At 46.8% G+C, this 18172-nt stretch overlaps 1 protein-coding gene across 4 annotated transcripts in view; it reads right to left on the minus strand.

The window, feature by feature from the left end:
- Positions 1–18172, minus strand: part of CACNA1C (calcium voltage-gated channel subunit alpha1 C) — a 409423-nt gene that overhangs the window by 21921 nt on the left and 369330 nt on the right. For all 4 annotated transcript variants that reach the window (XM_064735921.1, XM_064735904.1, XM_064735893.1 and 1 more), the window contains 5 exons: positions 12299–12331; positions 9324–9452; positions 5322–5387; positions 2184–2275; positions 802–967 (listed from right to left, as the gene is read on the minus strand). In XM_064735921.1, coding sequence (XP_064591991.1) covers positions 802–967; positions 2184–2275; positions 5322–5387; positions 9324–9452; positions 12299–12331 — 486 coding nt within the window. The remainder of the gene's footprint in view (positions 1–801; positions 968–2183; positions 2276–5321; positions 5388–9323; positions 9453–12298; positions 12332–18172) is intronic.

Raw genomic sequence — 18172 nt, forward strand, 5'->3', positions numbered from 1 at the left:
AGTACATTTTACCAGGTTCTCCATTTAAGGTCTGGATTTGGACTCACAAAACTAGGAGGCCATTTGGGTTAGCTTCTTTATTCCCCCATCCCAGCCCCCCAGTTTAAATGGGAAGAGCCCAAAGGTGGAATATCCTCAGCTGGTTACATTTTCCTCCTCCCTACTAAATGGATGAGGCACAAATTGGCTGAATTATTATTTGTGCTGTTGTGGCTTTTTATTTACCTGTGTCTTTGCCTGGCAGAATGAGGTGGGATTTATCTTTGACAGGCAGTGGGGCTGAGATAAAAGTCCTTTCTTCTGGCCCCAGGCCAAAATTTTAGAAATGCTGCTGCTGTTCACTGGGAGGGTTTTGGGCACTGCTGCCAGCTGCAGAGCGTGTGCTGTCGCTCTGAGCAGTGCTGCACTGCCAACACGGAGCAGATGCAAGTGGGATATGTGTATTCTCACAGTCATTGCTGCTGGCAGCGGAGGAAAAACCTGCTCAGCAGCCAGAAGGAAGGTAGGAGGGAAGGTGGGAAGTGTGGCTGAGGCGTTGCTAGCCTCAGCACAGCCCACAACAGACTAATTTGGTTTTCTCCTTTAGGGGGAGGGGGGAAGAACGCTCCTTTGCCATGCACAAAAGACAGGGATTGGAAGCAGAGCATCCCCCAGAGCTGGAGGGAAGCAGGGGAGGGATGCTGTCACTGAAAGGGCTCTGCTGGGAAAGACCCATGGGGAGATTTGAGATCATTCTTGTGCATTGCTGCTCTGGGGAAGCAGAGGCTGAGGCTGCCAGGGAGGTCTGTGCTGGGCACTCACCAGGAAGGCACAGAGCATGTAGAAGCTGATGAAGTAGAAGACGGCGAAGCTGCTGCCGCACGAGTGATCGGCCTCCGTGGAGTTGGCCGGCTCCGACTCCGGGTCACACTTCTTGTCAGGGAGACATGCCAGCATGATTTCCTGCCAGGCCTCACCTGTGGCACACCTGGGCAAGGCAGAGGGCAGGGGAGACAGCAGTGACCTTGGATGTGACAGAGCACATTAGCAACCTGTTCCTGATCCCATGAACATTAATGAGAGTTTTGCCACTGAGGTCAATTAAGAGCAAGTTAGGCTGATGGCTTTGACATCCCCTGGCATACCCTGCTCTGTCACTGTCTTATTTTCTGGAAAAATCCCTTCATCAGGATTTCTTCTCCTGGGAAGCTGAGAAGCTTCAGAGAAAAATGAAAACAATAATTATCTGATTGCTTCTCCTGTGTTTGGCTGCTTTGGAATGTGGTTGGAGATGGTTCATCAACAGGTGAATTGTTTTTACTTAATGACCAATCACAGGCTGTGTCAGACTCTGAGGAGTCAGTCACGAGTTTTCATTATCATTCTTGGTAACCTTCTGTCTGTATCCTTTCTCTATTCTTTAGTATAGTTTTAGTACAGCATAATATAATATAATATAATATAATATAATATAATATAATATAATATAATATAATATAATATAATATAATATAATAATAAATTAGCCTTCTAAGAACATAGAATCAGATTCATCATTTCCTTCCTGCCATGGGGGACCCCTAAAATACCACACTGCTCCTCTATTTGGTTTTGTTGCCATCATCAGTTTATCATTTCTGACTGGCTTTGGCTGCTGTGGGTACGGAGCTCTCAATTCCAAGCAGAATCATGGAGATATGTGTGACATGGCTGTGGATTTAATGTAAAGAAGTCCTTCAAAATTATGACAGTGTTGAATTTGTGCCAACCTCCCACCCCTTCAGCACCCTCCCTGGCCCCAGCTGGAGTGGGATGATGTCCTAAGCTGAGCTGGCCATGGCCATGCCTAAGCACAAGTTCATCGTGTCCCTTTCCCTGCTGGAATTCACACTGGCCAGATTTGAACCAAAGAAGGTTTTGATGCATATCAACTTTTGAAAGCACTGAAAACTGGCTTCTTTCCTTCTGTGTAGGAAGACTTGCGTCCCTCCCCAGCACTGAGCATAACCAGGGTGAGCTGCTGGGCTACAAGAGACTTAATGCACTGCTCCTTCCATCTGACATAATTCCGGGCTCCCCCACTGAAGGACAACATGTTACCACTCACCTCGGGAACATGACACGGCAGGAGGAGATAATCTGTGCCCGAGAGCAGAGGAATGGTGCTCCCAGGCTGACACAATGCAGAGCTGTCGTGTACCCACCTGAAAAGCAGCAGCACTGCCTGGGGGAAGGTCTGGAAGTTGTTGTTGCGGTTGATTTCGGTGGTGTCGTTCAGCGCAATTTTACCAAACACCTGGCAGAAAGCAGAGGTCTTTTCAGATTAGCCCTGCAAAATCCCCAAACCTCTTGTCACCTGTGGCTCTTGGCCTCACCCTGACTCTGATATTTAATGGAATCTGATCTTCTATTAAAAGAATTTTTTCTGTGTCTTTCATATTGTTGTTGCTTCTCTGGCTTCTGCTTTATAACCAGAAAAGCACTAATTTTGCAATAAGAAGCATCTTGTGTCAAAACAAGGTGTCCTTCCTTATTCAGACACTGAATACATGATGTAGGGCCTTGTTTTAACAGGCACTCAATTGGGGAGGGAGTCCAGCTGAAATAAATCAGTAACAGAGAAGAAAAGGCTCCTTCTTTCATTGCTTATCTATCATTGTCAGGACAAAATGACAGCAAAGGACCAGCAGCTGCAAAGCCTTGAGCTTCCAGCTTTGTGGGGGGCCTTGGATCTTCACAAAACCATGTAAATACATTGCCTTGGGTCTGCAATTGTCCAAATGTCTGCCCTTCTATAGTCATGCCTGTCTCCAGCAGGTGTTTCTGGGGTCCTCCCAGATTGCAGCAGCATGAAGATGATGACCAGATCTGCCCAGACGAGGATGCCCTAGAGCTTCCTCCCATGCCACACCAACCAAGCCTGCAGCCATCATCAAACCTTTTTAGGGGCCCTGTCTTTGGGTGTGAAGCCCCCAGTGCAGCAGTTTCAGGCTTCTTTAAAAAACCTTGGATAGCTGTGGTACTTTCAGGCAGTGAGACTGAGAGCTTAAACAAACCTTGTGTGGCAGAAAGGCCTCTACACAGCACAGTCAGGACTATTTATTCCCCACTGATAACAACGTGGCAGAGATCTCAGGGGCTGAGAGCTGTAATCTCTCTGTAGCCAAAACAAGCAGCAGGAACAGAGCAGCTCTGAGAGAACACCCAGCTTATTTTCAAGGAAATGTCACTGATAATTAGCCCCCCAGAGAAACAGTGACATGGAGAGGAGCACACGGACAATGGTGGGATGGCTTTGCCAGACGGGAGGGAGGGAGGGAGGGTCAGCACATGGCAGTTTTCCTCAGGGGTTCCTCATGGATGCAGGGTAACTTCTCCTGCCTGGCCAGCCCCACACCACAGGCGGCTCTGACTGCCCCATTGCACCGAGCTTGAGCTGAGGCAGCCCATATTTATAATTTCAGGCAAATGTAGATAAGGGAGCTCCCCATGATCCACCCTACAGCTTCCCTCACACAGGAGGCAGCAGCTGCTGTGGGTGTTTTGCATTAGGCACCTGGGAGGAGCTGCAAGTGCGGGTTCCTCCCTCACAGCCTCTCCAATCTGTGCCTCCTGGGCCATCCTAGAGCAGCTCCATCCATCAGCATCAACCTGGATGTTTTCCACTTGAGCACATTAGGTAGTGAGGCTTGAATGTTGTTACGCTCCAGGTTGTGGCAGTAGCTGACATAAAGTAGTAGGTTGCCTTTATATGGGAAATTCTGATGTTTTTATCAGTTCTGGGACATCCAGTCTTTCATGGTAGCTGCTTAATGGAGTGAGGGATGATTTTCCTTCCTATGTGCTCCTGTGTGTGAGGGAACTCTGTGTGTCAGCATGTTCAAGAGAGCTGCACGCAAAATGTCTGAGATGCCATTTGGACAAAAAGTGATAATCACAGGTCTATGGGCTCTGGGCAAACAGGGAAAATTTAAAAAGTTGGTTTTCTTATTGGAAGACATGAGAGCACAAAGCAACCTAGTAATCTAGATCAATGTGAAAGGCAGATGTATGATCTTCAGGCTGCTGAGATGATTTAAACAGAGGCTTGAATGTAAACCAAGGGTTAAATAGGTAACTTAGAACTAGCCGAAAGAAAAAGGAGTAGAATTAGAGAATAAAGCATCTGGCCCTGGCAGTGCCCTGACCACTATAGACCCCATCTTTGTGGGTGCTTAGAAGTAATTTATAATGCTTTGTACAGTGATGTAATACCAGCTTAATACTCTGAAGTGATTTTCTGTATAGCACAGGTAATTCTTTAAGATCTTGGCCATCTTAGGTATTAAAGGTAAAACTGGCAAGTTTACAGTATGAGCTTAGCAGAGTAAATGACAGCTGTGATTACTGGGGCTATTGAGATAACCTGTGATAATTCAAGAAAACATTAATTTTATCTTTCACAGTGGGGCAGTGTAGATGGAGTTTGTGAAAACATGTGATTATAATAACAGGAAACAAATTAAAACAAGGCCAGAGAGGTCAGATGAATTTCATTACAAATTCTGTTGCCATTGTGAAACCAAGAAGCCTGTCATGTTTGCAGACCTCTGGAAGCAATTATGCCATGCCTTTCCATACTGTGGCCTCTGATCCCGGATGGCTGAATTGTCTGAGAACTTGGATTAACATGGAAGGGGAAAGTGAAGCTTAGCTTGAAAAGCAGCACTGCAAATGAGGCTGGGACAGTCACAGGCTGTGCCTGTATCCTATGCTATCTTCAATGGTGTCTGTGCAACATCAGTTCCCTGCACAGGTGAATGCTCAGGATGATTCCAAGCACATTTTGCAGACTGAGTAAGATGTTGTGTTGATGTGAGTGTTGGTACATTGGGTCTGATCCCATATTTACCTTCATGGGTGTAGATCAGAGCTGCTCTTTACAACTCAGTGGAAGTTGTGCCAGTGTGAAAGAGATGCAAGAGAACATTTTGGTTTGCTCAGTGCAGCATGGCCATAAGCCCACTTAAAAAACTGTTTTGGACCAACAAGCAAGGCAGTAAATCTTTGTGGATATTCCTTCAAGAATGTGGAGGGCAGGCATGGTCCTTTTACTGTTTGCATATTGTGTTCTGCCCTTAAATGGGTCAATTCTTTTATTTGCTTGCTTTTTTTTTCTGGATCATGTTGGAGGTACCCAGTCAGACAATGTTCTCCAGCCAAGGTTAGCTTCCATCTCACCTTACTGTGTGAGAACATTGCTGTAAGCCCCCACAACCGCACACTGATCTAGTTACCCTGTAATGCTGTTCCCATGCTCTAGCAGAACACAGACACACCCGAGCTCTTTAAGCCTCACTTACCTGCATCCCAATCACAGCGTAGATGAAGAACAACATCACTATCAAAAGAGCCACGTAGGGGAGAGCCTGGAAACGAAAGAAGAAAAGAGAGGGCTGTGTTTCTGCTTGGCTCGTGCGGCTGGCTTTGGGACAGGGCGCGGCTGTCCCAGCGTGGCTCTGTAGTGCGGGCAGTAGCCACTAGATGCCTCTGCAAGCCCGCGCTTGGCTTGCCTGCCCAGCCCAGCCCCGCGGGCTCGGCTCTGAGCCATGGGGGATGGATGGATGGAGCTCCGCTGCCTTCCCGCCCTTGACCGAGCCAGGAAAGAGGGAAAACCAGTGTGTACACCTGCTTACCAGGAGGAGAAAGCTCCCAAAGCCAGCACTACTCTGGCACTAATGGCAGTGTGATATTTCCCTGCATCCAGAATGGTGAAATAAAAGATGCTACAGCTCCTGGAATCTTAATTCAAGGCTTCTGCTGCAATGGCTGGTACCACCCTAAGTAGCTAAAGCAGCATCAGCACCTTCCTGTTGGGTGTTAGGTGTCCCTGATGGTGTGTGGCATTCACCGAGTGTCAGTGATCAGCTGCTGGAGAGGAAATGCAGAGCCCTGATAAGCAGAGCTGCCTCCCAGGGAAGGGGTCAGTGCAGTCAGCCAAGTGCTGAGTGCTCCCCGTTCCCTCCACCACTGACAGAAATCAAGGGCTTGGGACTTCCTGGGCTCAGGCTTTTGAGCAGGAATCTTTTGAAATATCTAGCGCTCAGAGCAGAGGCTTTCAGAATTTGATTCAGAGGAAATGGGTGGACACATTCACTCTGAAAATGTGAGCACAGTCCCTGATCTAGATTTTGAACATCCAATTTCACATAATATAGCGAGCCTACAGCATTATCAGAGGGCTGCAGCACCTCTGCTATGGAGACAGGCTGAGAGCGTTGGGGTTGTCCAGCCTGGAGAAGGCTCCAGAGAGATTCTAGAATACCTTCCAATACCTAAAGGGGGCCTACAATAAAGACATAGAGGGTTTTTTTCAAGGGCATGCAGTGATAGGAAAAGGGGTGATGGTTTTATACTGACAGAGGGCGGGTTTGGATTAAATATTAGGAAGAAATTATTTACTATATGGGTGGGTGAGACATGAACAGGTTGCCCAGAGAAGCTGTTGCTGTCCCATCTCTAGGAGTGTTCAAGGCCAGGTTGGATGGAGCTCTGAACAACCTGGTCTAGTGGAAGGTGTCTCTGCCCATGTCAGAGTTGTTGGAACTAGGTGATCTTTAAGGTCCCTTCCAACCCAAAGCCTTCTGTAACCCTAAATTCAACATAACTGAATCCTGCAGGAAAAAACGACAGAATATTTTCACTGACCACCATGGAAATTTGACTAAGATCTGCATAAATCATCTCAAAGAGATCAGAATATCATTAAAATGGCAAAAAAAAAATCAAATCCTTTAGACAATGTCTGTAATCATCACCTTGAATCTCAGGACAGATTCCTCTGGCTTTTTAGGGAGCCAGACAAATTGGTATGTTTACCTCACAATGCCACTGAAGAGACCACCAGCTCAGAACTGGGCTCCAAACATTTTGTGATGATTTAGTTGGGACTTGATACACACAATACTTAAGAGCTCCTGGGGTAATGTCCAGACAGGACCTGAGGCGTATAACCTTAACAGTATTTCTAAGGTATATAACCTTAACTGTTTTCTGACAGTACTGCTATTTTCCCCATCCATATGGGGGTGGGAAAGTGTCTTCTGTCCTGTCTGCCCCTTCACTTCCTTTTCATGTTCTCCTTTTTCTGTTCTACTTACTAACGCACCTTCCTGCTCATCCCTGCCTCCTGTTCCCCATGGCTCCTTCAGCTTCCCATATTCTCCATTTCTGTCTCTGTCCTCTCTGGCTCTGTCCTTCCTTGGCGTTCCCACTTTGTCCTTGTCATTCCCACGGCCCTGCCGTGCCCTCAGCACCCTCTCACTTCCTCCTCCCACTCCCCAGGCTGACCCTGTTGCTGTCTCTGCAGACAGCAGGAAACCCCGCCGAGCATTTTCCCACCGCTCTGACCGGTGCCCCAGCTCCTACGTCAGCGCTTCATGCCATGCCCAGGGCACGTGGAGGCGACCATGGGATCTCACTCCATGGGTTCCTTTCTTGCTGGGCTGCCCTGTGTGAGCAGAGATGCTTCCTGGAAGCATGTGGGGACACTGGAGAGCCCATGCCAAAGTCTGCTGGGATCCCACATTCTGACAGTGGGAGCGGCACAGTGGCTATTCTTAGCTGCCAAAGAGCCTCCCAGTAGTTGCAAGAGGAGGAGCTTGGAGCAGAGAATTCCATGTTATAAATGGCTAAAGGCTTTCAAGGGAAAAGGCACTTGCTTGCAATGCTGCCTGTTTTTTCCCCCTCCCCTGCTGTGGAAGATCCCTCCCTCCATCCTTTCTCCCACCACCCCACAGCCCTGCCTGAAGTGACTCTGCAGTTGAAGAGGCCTGGAGGTCACTGCAGGGAAGTTCCAGGTGCTCCTTTCCCACCCATCTCCTCCTCTCCAGCCATGGGCTGTGACAAGTTCAGCTCAGGGCAAGCTGTTGCCAAAGAGGCTGCAGGGGCACAGGGCAAGGGGAGGAGAGGCAGGAGCTGGAAAGTGTGACTCTGTGCCCTGCACCAGGGCTGGCTGAGCTGTGCCAAGGGAATCTCATTCCTACGCATGCAAACAAAATGGTTCCCAGTGGCACTGCTCAAATAACAACCTGGAAGTTGGCAACTCTGCAAGCAATGGAAAAAGTCACTGTGGTGTGGATGTGCCAGAAACCTGCTGTGCAGGGTTAGGTCCCCTGGCAGTCAAGGACTGGGCAAAAAGAGTCCTTTGCATCAGCCTGGTGGGCTGGCTACTGGGACCACTGAGAGCTGCACTGGAATAACCCCGTGCTGGTCCCTGGTGTGCATGTGTGCTGCCTCTGCTGAGAAGAGACAGAAGCTGCAATGAGCTGCAGCACTTCAGGCTTTGTTTCCAGCTTGTGTTGTCCCTGGTGAGGTTTAAGTTTTAAAGTATGGGTCAATTCCGTTTCCATTTGAGTCAATACCAAAGCTATTGACCATTTACAGCCTCAGTGTGAGGGCTGTGTAGGTGCTGTTTCAAGGCTCGTGTGTTGCACAAGTTACTCTTTCATGTTTTTACCCAGTGGTGTGTTCTGCATATTTGCTCATGTTTAGACCACCATTTGTATTCCTGTGCTGTTTCCCTGCTGATTCCTTTGGATAAGCCCCAGCTAACATCCAGGTTGTGCTGGTCCAGTAAATCCAGGTCAAGTACTTTTAGAATGCAGGAATATGCCATGCTTCATCTCTATCATTTTACTATATGTGGCTAGGTTTTTTCCTGCAAATAACTTTAACAATACACTATTACAAACGATAACAATAACCTTTGTTTTCCTCCAAAGCTGATGATTCTTATCCAGTCTGATATTCTTCACTTACTCCTATCTACTCTGGAACTTTACCTAGCACTGAAATGCAACCTGTCTCCAGAGAAAAAAGCAGCAGCAATTTAATAACTTGGCATTGTTACCAGCTCAAAAGAGTAGGGCTAAAAAGGTGAATTCTTCCTGGATGAAAGTATGGAGGCCACACACCTCTAATACTCACTGGAAATCCTCAAAACAAGGCTTAAACTTAATTGAGACACGGGCCTTCCCCCCATAGCTGTGTATTTCACTTAGAGTTACACATATGAAACACAGCTCAAGTAAGGAAAAAAAATAAAAATGCTGAGATCGAAGGGTTACAGACAGGCAGTAATTGAGTTGAGCTAAACTATTAAGGCTGTTCAGGAGGTTCTCAAGCAATTCCTCATGCTTTAAAGATGAAACTCACACCCTGCAAGTTCCATCTGCTTGACTCATTTGTGCCACCTCTCTGTGGGCACATCTGAGCTCAGGCACTGGGGTGAAACCTCTCCCCGAGAGGCCACTGAGGGAGATCAAAAGGAGTGGGGCCTTTCTTAGAGAAAAATGAAGGAATACCTGGAAGGACTTGATGAAGGTCCACAGCAGGGTCCGGATGCCCTCCCCTCGGCTCAGGAGCTTCACGAGGCGCATCACGCGGAAGAGTCGGAAGAAGGTGATTGAGATGCGAGAGTTTTCCTCTGCGTTCTGGAAGCCATTGGCACAGAGGCAGGAGTTACAACAGCACGAGAGCAACCAGGGCCCTGGGCCACAGAGGAGCCTACGCCGAGGGTTCACTGCACTGTTCCTTGTCCTGCCACTGCTCCCTGGGCTTCCACTCCCTTCACCCCAGGGACAGCCGAGGCTGCTCCGGCCTGCCCCGTCTCCGATGGTGGTGAGGCTGCTCTAGGGGGCCTCTCAAGGCCATCAGCCTCTCCCCTCAGTTTGTCTGGGCTTTCTGATTAGGGATAGGATATGCTCATACCCTCCAATATATCTCCTCACATCGGAAAGAGGCAATTCCCCTTTGACCTTGCACTGGAGGAGAAAGACACTTTCCCTTTTGGCCTGCCTTGAGTGTTTCACCCCAGTGGGTGTCTCAGCCAGCAGTTCTGCTGAATCTGGTGTCACGCACCAGCCATGTTCTGCTTGCTCTGCTGGGAAACAGGAGCAGGTCCCAGATTTGCCCCTGGCTGCAAAACCCCACAGGGACACCCCAAGGTGTGTGCTGTGTCACTGGCACCACTGCCAGCCTGGCTGTCCCTGTGCTCCTGTGGGCTGGCCTCTGGTCACTCTCTCCCACTGCTGGGCCTTCCTCATTTCTCATGACCCCTTTGTATTTCCCACAGTCTGAGCACTGACTTCTGTTTTTTTAAAAACATTTTATTTTGGCTTCGCTGCTACTGTTCGAGCGTGGAGTATTTTAAAATAGTCTTTCTTCTGGCCTGTTTTTTCTCACAGCATCTGCTTTGTCCCTAAAGCATTTTCCCCTGGGGTTGTAACCAGCTCTGACGTTCCTCAGCCTTCACATGTGTGAAGGCAACATCCATCTGAAGGCTGCTGCAGCAGCAGGCTCACCTGGCCTTGGCACAGGACTTGCTGCCTAGCTCAAGGGCACAGCAAATGCCAAGTTTTCCAGTTTATTAACCCCCTAAAATACTGTGCCAAGCCTGTGGAGCTGGTGCCTTCCGGTAGCAGCACTGTGGGAATGTGACCTCCTGTCACAGTAGAGATAACACTGTCACCCTGCCACTTGACCTGCTGTGAGCACAGTGCATGGAAACCCCCTCTCTGTCCCCACCCAGGCTGCAAAGACTGCAGTTGGAGTCTAAACACCACCAAAAGAGCAACATTTAGGAGGAAGAAACAGTGCAGATCACCCCTGCTGTTAACTACTCACCACTGTGTAAACCAAGAGAGAACAGACCCTTTGGATTTCCTGTCACTGGGCAGTGAAAACAGCAGCCTGTCTGCTTCTGATAAAAGCCAAGGCACAGGAGCAGCCTGGGTGGATGCTCCTGGGATGAAATGCCCAGATGCAGATGTGCACCTGGGTGTGCTCCTGTTTCTGAGCTGATTGATGCTCAGCTCTGTTCCTGTCCCTAGGCAGGGGCTGTAGCTGGGTGCTGGGTGTGACCCCTGCTCGCACAGACAGCACCATGTGCAGCAGATCAGGATTGCACCCAGCTGCAATCTGTCTGTCTGTCTGTGGTGTGTCTGTCACCAGGTAACTTCCTCCAGGCTGTACCAAAGGCTGGCACTGGCTAACCATGGAGTAACTGGGTGAAAAAGATTAGGGAAACAGGCTGTGTTACAAAAAGCCTGAGTGCTCCCTACACCTCACATCACCCTTGTTTGATTACTTGGACATGAGGATGTGGCCTTCAGCAGATTGGAGGGAATTGCTCTGAGGTGAAGAAGGGAATGTGGCCTCCAAGGAATCAAAAATCACTGGCACTGAATACTGTCAGTGCTACAGTCCCAGAGGGATCACTGTAAGGTCAAATACCTCTTCCAGTCCTGTAGAAGCCAAGCTCTAATACCATCTAAAACAGCTGAGGTAGCAATCTAGAGGTTGTATGGACAGCAATCATGCTGTGGTTGTGACTAAAAAACCAGAGTTTTCTTATTCTACCTGCTGTTCTTCTGGTCAGCTTGGCTCTTTAGGTGGCAGCAAGTTGGGACATGGGTCTGGACAGAGGTTTTAGTATTCCTTTGTCCTTCCTTGCTGAGAGGAGGCAGCTACTGTAGGCAGAAGTTTATCTCTGCCCTTCTAGTGTCCTGGAGAAGGCAAAGTCTCAGCAGCAGATAAAATAGAACAAATCCCTCCCTGACGCAAATGTGCAACTTACTGGCATCAAACCACTTAGCCAAAAACTCAGCCATGCCTCAGAAGATTACAGTCATTTCAAAACTGGGTGGCTGTAGATTAGCTGATGCTTGAGTAGCCCTGCTCTCTTCCTCCTGGCTTTCATCCAGCTTTTTGAAGGCATATCCTTGCCAGAGGAGGGAGGTTCTGCAGCGTGGCAATCCAGAAACTGGAGCTCTCTGGGGGTGATGTGGGACCTGCCTTGCACACCAAGGCAGCAGAGTTTTGTGCACCATTGCACCAGTTACTCTTTTTTTGTGCAAAATACAAAATCAAATGTTATAATGAATCACCTAATTGAAGAGGAGCTTCAGAGGCCCAACTCTTTCTTTTCTGAAGTCACACTGCAAAGTCATTCAGTGTCACATTGACAGTGACACAGGGACATTGTGGCTAGCAAGAAATCTTACCAGGTCCAGTTCTCTCTTGGTGGTTCATTAGAAGGCAGAACAACAGTTAACTTGACCAAAGGAAAGCTCAGGATGCACAAGAGATACACATGTGCAGCATATTCACAGCTCATGTGAACACCAGACTCACACCAATACATGACATGGCAGCTTCATGCACAAATAACTAGGCTGGGCTTGGAGAGAGAACTTGTGATCACGGAGAAGAGAAAAAAGGAGTGTGTTAGAAAGAGTGTCACAGAAGCTGGGAGGGTGGTCTGTATTTTTGGTCTTACCATAGAGGAAGAGCATTGGGTATGTTCAGCTGGCTTTAAAGAAAGGCAGACAGAAATAAGCTGTAATAAGTCTCCAATCAAGAGCCCTAGTAAACTAGGTCTTGGCTAACACAGGAGCAACAAAATGGCAGAAGAGGGCAAAAGGGGATTTGAAAGAAATGCACAAGAGGGTGGGCTTATTCCCTAGGATGCCCAGGATCAAGGCTGGCCATGGCAGAAGTGGGTACAACTGCCTCTGAATTTGATGTAAGCTCTCTCCACTACCAGCACATGTGAGTCACACCCAGTGTCTCCTGAGTGCTGGACACCCTGGCAGTGGAGGTACTGTACTGGTAAAATGAGTTCAATAGAGGGGCTGATTTGGCTCTCCAGCTCAGATCCAGGCCATGTCTGCACAGGGACCAGCCAGCTTCCAGTGCATCCATCAGATTTGCAAACCCATAACATCCCAGGGCTAAAGCAACACTTTCTGTTTGTATATCCCCATTCCCTTCCACACAGTTCTGGGTTGGGAGAGTCTAACTGGCTCTCGGCAGCCCTGCAACACCCAGCACCAGCTGTGAATGTGGGTTGGTGCAGCTAATTAGCTCACTCTGCCTTTACCCACCTCACAGCAAAGCCCTAGGCACACAGGGGATGTATTTTTGGAGGCCAGGCTGGGCTGAGCCTAGCCCTGGTCACGCCTGGAAGAGTCAAATTGCTGCAGACACTCTGCCTGATATTCCTTGATTAACCTCTGGGGCCATTTCCAATACTGAGAGCAATTCTAAAATATACCCAAGGCTGCAAGTATCCTTAGGTGTAAGAAGCAGAATTGTAAATTAAATGAAACTGTCTTTATTAGGAGTCCTTCAGTTCAATAGCAACATAATCCTTTAGGCCTAACCTCTACCATATGCCAAACCTGTCTGCTACTTTAGCAAAGTGGGAATTGATGTATTTCTGCCAGTGTCAGAATTCCCCTCTAGTACCATGGAGGTCTCCTGCAGCATGCCCCTGCTCTCCAAGGATGCTCCAGTAATCAAACTGGCATTGTATTACATAAAAAAACCCCTATAATTTGGATGCACAGCCTATTTTGGTGATATGGGCAGATAAGAACAATTAAAAACCCAAGGTACACCAGCTCATTTAATAATTTGGGTTAATTCATTGGTTTGGTAGCGTCAGCTTTCATTGCTTTCATCCTCCTCTTTCACATGTTTGCTCTTGTGTTTTCAGATCACATACAGGCAAAAGTTGGCTTGAATACCAAATGAAACAGCAGTGCCCATAGAGACATTTCTTACAGGTCAGGCATAGATTTTGATTTTGTGTTGCTAGGCAAACATCTTTCCAGCAAAGTCCCATCCCCCTTCCTCTTTCTAGTTCTGCAAATCACCTTTTCTCACAGTGGAAGGACCCTTATTCTGCTGCTTGCTGCATTCCTGGTAGAAGGTACAAATGTCCTTCACAATAACTGAAAATTTTCTGGATTCTCCCTCCTTCCTGGCTGAGGGTGTTTGTGCATCTGCAACTGACAGGCTGAAGAAGCCTCTTGAGGTGCTGTGGGATATTGTGCTTTCACTGTCATTTCTTCTTCTATTCCCTGAGCTAACTGGGCTGTGTTTTAAGATGTGGCCAAAATGTACCAAATTATATCACTGCCTGTGGTAGAGGCTCAAAAGCAGCACAGGGAAGGTTCTGCTGATGCTGGCAGGTGGGATTTGTACAAACTGTGGCACTGTGGGCTGAGGTTCCTGCTGTGCTTGTGTGAGTTCATGAGGGGGAAATCAACCGCCAGCTTTGGGTTCTTGAATACATTTTTGGGTATCCCCAAAGGTTTCAGAAAGGAGACAAATCCTACCAGCTGTGCCAAAGAGGCACCCCATGGACCTGAGCACAGGAATCTGAGAATCCATTACTGGAACTTTCCAGTGTGGCCATTCCGAGCCCTAAAGCTGAGAGAGCTACTGCTAGATTATCCAAGAATCTTCAGCCTTGCCAGTGATGTGGAATGCAAATTTTAGGACAAGGACAGGCAACTGCCACCTGAGAATGCAGTGGTCACATCAGTTCCCAGGGATGGAGCCATGGCGACAAGTACTTGTAATTAAAGCCAGTGTCTATTGCCCATCTGAAGTGGACAGGATTTCATTTCTACAAATCTCAGAACAATGTGGAAAAACAAACCCTCATCTGTTTGATGTCTCTTGGAAGAGCTTTTGGAGAAGCTACACCACTGAGCAGAAAGCGCTCTTGGCTGTGTTCCCTGCTGCTGCAAGGGATTTAACCTGCAGAGGAACTTCAAGACAAGACTTCTGTCCTGCCCTTCTCCTTTGGGGCATGAGTATCATGAACATACTGAATGGGAAAGGGCCACAGCAGGGACATCAGTCAGAGGTGATGTTCTGAGCAGTTTCTCTCACAGAGAAAAGGGATCTGAAGGATAAATCACAAGTACAAGGTCATATTTAGAGTGATACAGAAGGGAACCTGCAGGCTGAGTGGGAAAAGAAATATCTGAGGCAGGATGCACCTGTGTAAAGACACTCAGGGGGATGAGTGCAATGAGAACTGTTTGGGTAATTTTTTTCTTTCTTTTTATGCCACTATATTTAAAAAGGCAACAGAGATGTTAAGAAGCAGAAGAGTCCAAGAAAGAGAAGAGAAGGTTCTAGAAGCCCAAGTAAAATTCAGTAGGATAAAGACTGAGTGATCCCTGCAACGTGTCTGAAAACCTTTTCAGAATATTGTTGCCTGCATACATCTCATTCATATTCAGAGTGTACTAGAACACCAGCTTTTTAGGCAGATAAATTGCTGCAAACCTGTGAGCATTCTTAGAGCCCCTACGGGCACAAAAGAGGAAGTCAAAGCTTGTGCCCATCATGAAGTCAGGATCCCAGGTAAGGAAGTCTCTGGGAAAGAAGCCAGCTTTATTCAGTGGAGAGATTCTTAAAATCTCAGAGGCCACAGCCCTGGATAAGGGAGCTGTGTTCCTGGTAATCCTGCTCTGCCTGGGTTGGGGACAGTGAGGTTTACTGGGAACTGCTTGTGAGGAACACAAACCCTCCAGGTCCTGTTGAACCTCCATGATGTCTCACAAATCAAACCTGGTGTCTGAAAAAGTTTTTAATGGGTTGTGCTTTGGAAGCTAGGAGAGGATAAAATTTGCACTCCAGGAGAACCAGTCTCAATCTTTCAAGAGCAATATGTAACAGAGTAAATATAGTGGGATATTTATGCTGTAATGCAATCCATTCTGAAAAGGGATGATGTGGTTTTCAGACCTGTAAAGACAGCAGCAAAAATATGATCAAAAAGGCTTTGTATATTCACAGTACTATCAAAGTTCCCTGAAATAGCCATGGCTTAGAATATTTTATGGATAAAGATTTAGAAGAAAACAAGAAAGTATGTCAGTAGGCAGATTCAAATGAAAGATTCAGTAGGAAATTCCAGAGAAGAGATATTAATCCCACCTCATTCTTGTGGAACACTGGAGACAGAGGACCATTTGGGAGGTTTGAGCTCCTTTTGGCTGGTTTGCTGACAACTGTAATGGCTCTGCAGAGAAGCAGCCCCTGGAAATGCCTGAAAGGGAGCTTCATTAGGTCTGTACAGTATGTGTTTAATCCATATAACCATGGAGGCTCCTCCTCTGCTGGGTAAGTGTCAGTAGCTGTTCAGGAGCTGTTGATGACAGGACAGGCAGGCAGCATTCCCATTGCTGATGGCAGCGATTCTTTTACACCACAGGACACACTGAAGATGAGTTCAACTCCCTTGAAGTGGATCTAGCCTTTGCTAGGAAGTCCAAACTGATCTTTTCCCTGATGTTTGAGGAGCAGAACTTCCTTGCTGATAGCTTTTTACTTTCTACCAACACTTCCTTTCATAGGGAGGAATCTCTTTTTTGCAAGAGATAATTCAACCTTTGTGTTGTGGAGAGCATTTGGGCAGCTGAATGCACAGTGTTATAATTGCTTCACTGGAGTTGTCTCAGTTAATGCAGAGGTACAGCTGCAGCCTCCCAGTTATGCCTGATAGGCTGGAAGAGATGAGAGGAAATGTGTGTTTGAGATGCTGGCACCACAATATGACAGAGTAGCTCCATATTTCTCAGGAGAATGAGTGGTCAGATGCTTATGCTGCCTTTTGTGACTAGCAATCTGTAATGGCCTTTCTCCACTGAGGAAACTGTGGCTCATGGATGAAGCTTCTAGAAGCCCACTGAGAGCAGCTGGTTGCTGGTGATGGATGTCTACTAAGATATTTCCTTGATGTTGAATTTGGAGAATGAATAGTTACCCACGAAGATGCCATGTCTGTTGGAAACTTGATATTTGTCTGTCAGTTTTGTCCCATGAGGAAGGGATGACACATATTCACTTGTTGCTTTTTTCTCCTCACTGCAGGAAATGTTCCTCTGAGAACCTGCTCTGCAGAGCTTCCTGAGCAGGCTGAAGTGTTGTGTAGTTCCTTTACATTTGTAGGATATTGGCCTTTTTTAGATCAAGGTCTTTAGGTCTCCTCCAAGAGTTCTACTTCAGCCATGCTGCATCTGTGACTTTGGACACAAGATGAAGTGTGGCAAGAGATGTTTTGAGGAAATTAACTCATTAAAGCCATAGGTAAGATGTGGAAGGGGAATTAAAAGCACACATTTGGCAATGAGAAACCCCACTGCTCTTCTGGAGATATTTCCTTCCCATGTGCTAACACTGAGATGGGATCTCCAAGGTTGTGAGTTTCAAGAAGAACAAGAATTTACCAAAGTATTGGGGAAAAAAAAGAGTTTTTGAAGTTATCTGTGCCATAGAGACATGGTAAAAGAAGTCACTAGACATCCTCCTGTATTTGTAGTGTCAAAAATCTCAAGTGACCTCAGGAGGCTGAGCTGCACAAGTCTTTGTGGAGAGCTGGAAAAAGTCAGGGCTTCAAATCAACCTGACTGCTGGCAGGTAATATTCTGCCATGGCACTGGGGAGTTACCACAGCCCCTTCCAGAGCCATCTGTCTGCCACTGCTGTCTGAGGCTTTAATCACAAGAGCCCTGGAGATAACCCACCAGCCACCAAAAGCCTCTGAGGTTATTATGAGGCCAGGCAGAAATGTATCTGGTACTTCTCTGACAGGGAATACTACTGGATTGCAGATGGCATAATTGTAAATTCCCACAACCTTACAGTGAAATCAAATTATTAGCAGGGAAAAAACAAACAAACAAACAAAAAACCCCCAAAAAATCTCCCCTGCAAAAATCTCCCCAAGAACAAATCAGAAGAGCTTCTCAAACTGTGCCATCTTCCTTTAAGTAAGGAGCTCTTTGAAAATTTCTGGGAACATTTTGAATAAAACTAGCCAAAATTCAATTTTTTTTCCCCCTGCAAAAATATTTTCTGTTAGAAGAATGCTGATGCTGAAAGTCAAATGTTCTGTAGACACATGCCAATTCTGAAACAGGCATTTCAGAAATGTAAGGTTGAAATCTCACATTTTGTCCTCACACATTTTAATTTGGTTTACATTTCCATTATAAATCATATATAACTGAGAAAAAAAATCAATGCCAGATTAAACTGCTTTTACTTTACTTAAGCATATGTCTTGAATCTTGATTATTTCAATAAAAATGATCTTTTACTGAAAGTTTTTCAACTTTAAATTTTCCTTCTATTTTAAAACAGAGAAAAATGTTACAGGGGGCTTTTGGAAACAAAAAAATCGAGCCTCTCTATAGCTGTAATCTGGGTGAAGCACTGGAGGGTATTTTTGATGATTTAATGCCTATTAGAAAAGGGCACCATCTTACAGGAAAACTGGGAATTGAGGGACGTGATGCTGCCTTTACTGGGGCAAATAGTGAACACCTTGTGGATTTCCCTGGGA

Source organism: Zonotrichia leucophrys, chromosome 1A (genome assembly GCF_028769735.1).
Source record: "Zonotrichia leucophrys gambelii isolate GWCS_2022_RI chromosome 1A, RI_Zleu_2.0, whole genome shotgun sequence".
Classification (NCBI taxonomy): domain Eukaryota; kingdom Metazoa; phylum Chordata; class Aves; order Passeriformes; family Passerellidae; genus Zonotrichia; species Zonotrichia leucophrys.